Genomic DNA, 6,426 nt, shown 5'->3' with positions numbered 1-6,426 from the left:
TACCTTTTATAGAGCAAATACAACAAAACTTAGAGATAGTTACGGCTTAATTTACTAGGTCAGACACTGCAGTTTCCAAGCATGCTTGTGCCCCGCATATTTGTGAGGCTGCTTCTTGGACAGTCACTCACAATTTCAGTCCACTGTAAGGTAGATGTCCAGTGTAGAGGTAGAACAGAAAGTGACTGGACTGTCCTCCATGATACATTATCTACAAATGCTGACAGTTGAGAGCACACTGTTTGCTGCTCTTCCTTTTTATTTTAGGAATTGTTTCACCAGTAATTATTATGGTTAATGTAATACAGTGGTGTGCATTTGCTTAATACAACAGGAGGTATTCATTTAATTGCATCATTGCTTGCTACAGGTAAGCCCCTCTCTACCTCCCTTTTAATGTGTATTTTGAGTCTTATGGTTCTCAGACTTACTTTGGCACCTGTAACAGAATTTATGGGTGTTTTTGAGTGTTTTTTGTGTATTACAAAATGTATACCTGTATTGTATAGTGTGTTAAGGACATTATTTACAAGAGTATGCTCACAGAGTACTGTTAGCTTTAGATATATTTTTTCTGCTTTTGCTAGTGTTGTTCAGGCTTTTAATCCATCTTAAGGGTATACATCATGAACATTTAATGGTATTATTATTACTATGTTTTTGACATCTAGTTTACAAAAGCAAAACAACATAGGGTTCATAGCTGTTCTGCATTTATAGCCGGACTCCTGATTCCCACGATATGAGATTACAACCATATGCCCTTAGGGATGATTGATTGCTGTGAAAGATCTAGCCAGAGGACTGAAGTCCTTAATTAGCATTTCCTGTTCATATTATGATTTCCTGTAGCAGTGGTAATTTTATTGGAATATTTAATGTTATGATGAGTACATTTTCATATATGTTGTCTGTTAGCTTGTTATGTCTCTGAGAAAGTCTAGCTGCTGCTTCTGTGCCTAGTCTTCCTCATCAGGGCAACATGTAGGATATTTTGTTTGAAACAGCTGAGTAGGAGGAGAGAACCCCACCTGATTTTGTACATGTACCTGTCAATTTAAGGCATACTTGAACATATGCAGAGATTACTACATTAAGTACATTTTGCAGTAACATATTAATTTAGCGTTAGTGTAGGTATTATTGTGCATTTTCTTTCTGCCATTCTTGCTACTCAGTTACCTGTAAAGTAGGTTCATGTTCTTTTTAATTTACAGGGCCATAGAAGAATGGTATGCTGTGCAGTCTGGAATGAAGATCATCCTACATGCAATCTCTTCACTTGTGGATTTGATCGTCAAGCCATTGGCTGGAACATTAACATACCTGCATTATTACAAGAAAAATAGCATATCAAATATTCAAGTACTTAATGTTATGAACTTAGAACTTTTTCTGGCTTTTGGATATATCAGTCTAGCATTACTGAGAGCACTTTCTTGTGAAGAATCATATAAATGCTGGTATTCTTGTTACTTCATTTTTGTGTATTCACAGTTTGCATGGAGTTTACCTAAGAAATGTGACTGTTACTGAAGACATCTTTCTGAAATCTCCCCTGTGGGAGTATTCTTCCAATGTCATTTAAGCTAAAATGTGAATTCTATAAGAAGGTCATACATGAATTTTCACTTAGCTTATGCATAGTAGAAAAGCATTTAAGATTGTGTAACTCAAATGTGAAATCATTTGTGCATTTGAGTAGGTACAGTAGTAGTCCAATTTATTGTCTAAAGAGCTGTACATATTCACCTTTTTCCTGTGTGTATAAAAAAGTACAAGGTGAGAGAGTGTTAAATTATGTGGTGCATTTCTGTTTGTTTATTGTATATATTTTTCATTAAATCGATAGATTACTGTAGCATGTTATTACACCTTCACATTTTGCTTTTTTGTTTTTTGGAGAAAGTTACGTGGAGGAAAAGTGAAGAGCAATAATTTATTCTGCAGGCCATTTTAAATGGCATGCAGAGCATTTTCATTTACATGAAGTTTTGCAACACTTGGTTTTCATGTGTGTGTAGTTTTCAGAAAGTGCCAGTTTAGTCTGTAGTTATTGTAATTGTTTTCATATATAAAAAATGTATGTACTGTTTAAGGTGCAAGCTGTATTTCAAAACATCCTCGTGGGTAGTGTCTCTGATGACTGTTGATTGCTTTTAGGAATTTCATTGGACTGCTCAGTTTATTAATCTACTTTGTACTTAGACTACTAAGAGTTCATTAGAAAAACACATTTGCACAGTGGTTAAGATGTCTGCCTTCCAGCAGCTCCATTGTCCCATGGTTCATTTCATGTTTCCAGTCAGTGTCTATGCGGATTTTGCTTGTTTCTCTTGTATGTATGTTTAGGGTTTTCTCTGGGTGCTCGGGATTCTTTCTTCTCCTAAAACATTTTGATTGATTGGTTACTCTAAAATTTCCGTAATTATTGTATTTATTTTTGCCCTTGTCGTCCTCCCTGGTTAAGGCTGAAAAAGTTTTTAGCTAAATCAGTTTTCTTAGCCATTAACAAATGAATATTTTAAATTAAAACACCACAACTAACTAGAAGTTCTTTAAGAATTGATTCATTTTTGCTGAACCATTGCTTTTGAATTTTACGAAATGTATTTTAAAGAGCCACTAATTTTGTGAAAATAAACCACTTTCCATTGTTTATTATCGTGAAACAGTATTCTCGGATTACAAATAAATTGAAAAGTCTTCTGGGTGTACGTGAGTAATCAGCTGTTAGTTTCCTGCATGCTTGTCAGAGGCATGTATTTTGCAGAAATTCATTTAGCACTGCAGTACTTACATGCATTTTGCATTGTAAATCCTTTCCCTGTTTGGACAAATGAAGGATGAGGAAACCAAACCCTGTACTACAGAAGCGGCTCAGCCTTACTCATCTGCACTAAGTATCAGACAGAATGTTGTAGCTGGCATAATGGTTAAGGTGTTCACCGCACAGAAATGAGGCACAGGGTTTAATTCTCACTAGGGGAAATTGGCTAGGCTTAAAATGGCGCACAAGGGCAGCTAGCCTAGTACTTTCCTATGAACACAGTGCATTTCACAAGTGTGCCTGCAGAAAAAGGGTTAATTAAAATGTATTCACAGTGAAAATGTTAACATTAAACTATTAAGCATCATGCTGCTAGTTTATTCATAGCCAAATAATAAACATATAGCCAGTAGTTAATAAAATAAGAAAACCGAGGATTGTATCCAAAGAACAAAAATAAGAAAACCAAGGACTGTATCCAAAGAACATGGATCACATGAGATTATCTTGTTTAGTACAATCCTTCCTTTCCAGTATAACTGCTATAAACACACACACACAAAAAAACGAATTTACAGCCATTTGCATGACTATACACATGGCTAATAAATAGAACGAAAAAGGGTAGGGACTTTGTGAACCAAAAAAAAAAAAAAGACAAAAGGATAGAGCATGTGCATTTTCTGAGCAAGAATAGCTATGAAACTGTTACTGGTATTACTGGCTGACTGACTCTAATTGCCATTCTCCAGTGATTTACCTGTAAAGGTGCTTGCATTTTCTTTAATTATCTTGGAGGGTAGGATCATAATCGTAATTATCCTGGATGATTTGGTGATTGTGTTTTTTATAATCATCCTTTAGGGCAGGCAGAATCATAATTATCATAGAGGCTGCACTACTTTCTTTTTCTATAATTGTCCTAGAGGGCACAGCAGGGTCATAATCATCAGATCAGATGTGGATGGGGGAAATATAGTCACTCACCCACCCACTCACTCAAACACACCTTCCTTCAATATGGCATTGCATAATCTCCTTCAAAAAGATTTGAGTTTCTTGCTGCAACTCAAGATGTGATCTATTATGCTTTAATATGAGCTTTTCAAAACAAAAATCTGATCTCCAGTGCCTTGAATTTGATTGTCTCACTTCTCATTCGCATACTGACTCTGAAAAAGCACACGGAGAGCAGTGGGGCAGGAGATTGGAAGGTTCGCACACAGTGCAGCAAAATGACCCCCCCCCCCCCAACAAGCAACAGGCCCTAGGCAACTGCCTAGGTTGCCTTGTGGTTGATATGACCTTGTGTACCACCTGAGAAGCAGCTGGAAAATGTAATACAGGATGCACTTGGTGTATCAAAACACTGTGTTGCATGTATTCTTAAGGACCAGCTAGCAAAAATGCAGAAATTAGCAATGCATCAGCAGAAAGCCTGCTTTGACTACTTTTTCTGACAGATGCAGAACTTTATAATAGCACTGCCATTGATATTTATTTGTTTGGTGTAATTGAAAGCCATCTGAACAGAAAGTACAGTTTTTCAAGATCAACCCAGCAGCTCTGGGTGTTTAAGTAACTTGTTCAGTGAAACTTTTGAAATTGTCACTGTGAGTCCATTTTTTGTCTGCAGAGTACCAATAAGTCGCATCTAATTCCCTAAGCCTCTGTGCTGTAAAGCTTAAATGTGAATGTATATTTCAGATGGTGTAATACATAAATAAGTAAATTCTAAACTACTGTTTTTATATTTAATTTTCATTGTTTTAGCTAAAATATGTTTATTTCTGTATGAAATGTAAAGTGAAGCAGAAAGCATTTTTATTTGATATAGCACTTAATTGCAAATTGTTTTTCAGGTTGCACAGTTGATGCGTACTTCATTTGTATTTGAATATAGTAGGCTATTCATTGATGTCTAATGGTAAGCAACAGGAAGTAGTCACTGTAAAAGTGTTTAAAAGTATAGACTTAAGACTAGCACATTGCACAGGACAATTGTGTATCTTTTTTAATAAGCACCCATCATTATAGAATAAGTAACTGTGTAATGCCAACTTTCTGATGTACCATGCATTCTGTGATCATCTGTACTTTTGGCATTTTTGAGGCAAGGGAATATGAAGTCACTCCTATTGAAAGTATGGTAGTGCATGTTTTTTTTAAACCTGTGGCATCATTTTTCAGAAAACAGTACAGGTGCAGCTTGAACGATGTTATTTGGACTGTGCATTTCGAATACTCTTTGTATCACAGAATTAGTGATTTAGATTCATTTTAGGCTGGAAAGTGATCAGCACTATGTATGAATTGTTTAAATGTGTTATCCAGCTAAAGTAACTAATACACAGATTAGTAATGGTTTGTGATGTGTTCTTAAATGATAAGGCTATTTTCTTTTTATTTCTTATTAACAAAAAATTGTCTTGAGAAAATTCACCATGTTCATTATAAGAATGACTGCTGTTGTGCTATTTCTGCTGCAGGCAACAGTCTGTTGTGATCATGTTTTCAGAATAACACTTACCCTCCCATTACTTTCATACTTAGCTTACCAGCAGAATCTGGCTGTAAATGAAAGCATGACCATTATCATCTTTAGTTGATCTCATGCTCCGTGTTGGATGAATTTGTGTGTTACTTGCCTATTAATTCTTGCAAAATGATGAGTACACTTAGCTTTGCCTTTTAGCTTATTGTCTTCAAATTTTTTGTGCTGCTTTTTGGGATTTTAGGGATTTTTTTTGGGGGGTGGTGGTGACATACTATCTCTGGACAGTTACTGACAGATGTGCTTGCGCATGCGTGCAACAGGCAAATTCCTCCCAAGATTGCCAGCTTCAGTGCCTTTTTTATGGGGGGAGTAGTTTCATGATGTATAAATCAGTGCAAAATTTTATGAAAAGACTTATTAAGCTGACTAGAAATTTAAAAGCTTGCTTGGAACCAGAGATTGCTGGTTCCCTTAGCAAGGACTTCCACCTTGTGGAGTTAACAGATGTCACATCTGACATCTTTAGATTTTTTTTTTTTTTTTTTTATGAGAACAAAGACTCAAAAGAGGAAAAACACTGGAAAATTGCCATCAAAAAGGAAGCAAGCAGCGTGCACATGTCTGTTGTGCAGGGCCTAGTGAAGCCCAGGTCCACCCACTTTCAGACCTGGACTTTTCCTCAATTTCAGCTCACTTGCCTTGGCCTTTTTTTTAAGGGGACAGTAGAATAGCAGTTTTGTGCTTTAGGTAGGTCACCAAAGAATTAATTTTTGTGGCACAGATCGGCACTCATCTTTGGGCTCCTGCAAGTGGAGCTGCAGATTTGAATGAGATTACATTTAGCTCTTCTGCATATTCTTCTTGACATAGACCCAAATCTTTCCTTACATCTGTTTTAATTAGTAATTAAAAAGAGCCACCTCCACTGCTATTATTCCACTAACCCTAGTCTCTTCTGTGGCTGCAGGTGTTGTGATGTCAGACCCAAAGTTTGCCCCACTTGTGGCCAAGTTCCAGATACCCAGGTTACTGCAGTTATGGCCTTTTATTACAAGCATTTGGGGAAGAATACCCAGTGCTTTCAAGGAGAGCCACCTATGCCCTAACTCCCAGGCTTCCTCACTTGACCTCTGGGGTTCTCTCTCAAAAAAAGTATAGC

General features: G+C 36.6%; 1 protein-coding gene across 1 annotated transcript in view; it reads left to right on the top strand.

Annotated features, from left to right (window-relative positions):
• The window catches only part of WDR37 (WD repeat domain 37), a 1,467,838-nt gene extending 1,462,684 nt beyond the window's left edge, over window positions 1-5,154 (top strand). The window contains exon 17 of the mRNA XM_044064684.1: window positions 1,218-5,154. Within this exon, the coding sequence (XP_043920619.1) occupies window positions 1,218-1,349 (132 nt within the window). The 3' untranslated portion in view covers window positions 1,350-5,154. The remainder of the gene's footprint in view (window positions 1-1,217) is intronic.
• Window positions 5,155-6,426: the final 1,272 nt, after the last annotated feature.

This window comes from Protopterus annectens, chromosome 3.part0 (genome assembly GCF_019279795.1).
Source record: "Protopterus annectens isolate FY-2018-M chromosome 3.part0, PAN1.0, whole genome shotgun sequence".
NCBI classification, from domain to species: Eukaryota; Metazoa; Chordata; order Ceratodontiformes; family Protopteridae; genus Protopterus; species Protopterus annectens.
The sequence above is the reverse complement of the archived record's forward strand: the minus strand, read 5'-3'. Positions and strand labels throughout refer to the sequence as shown.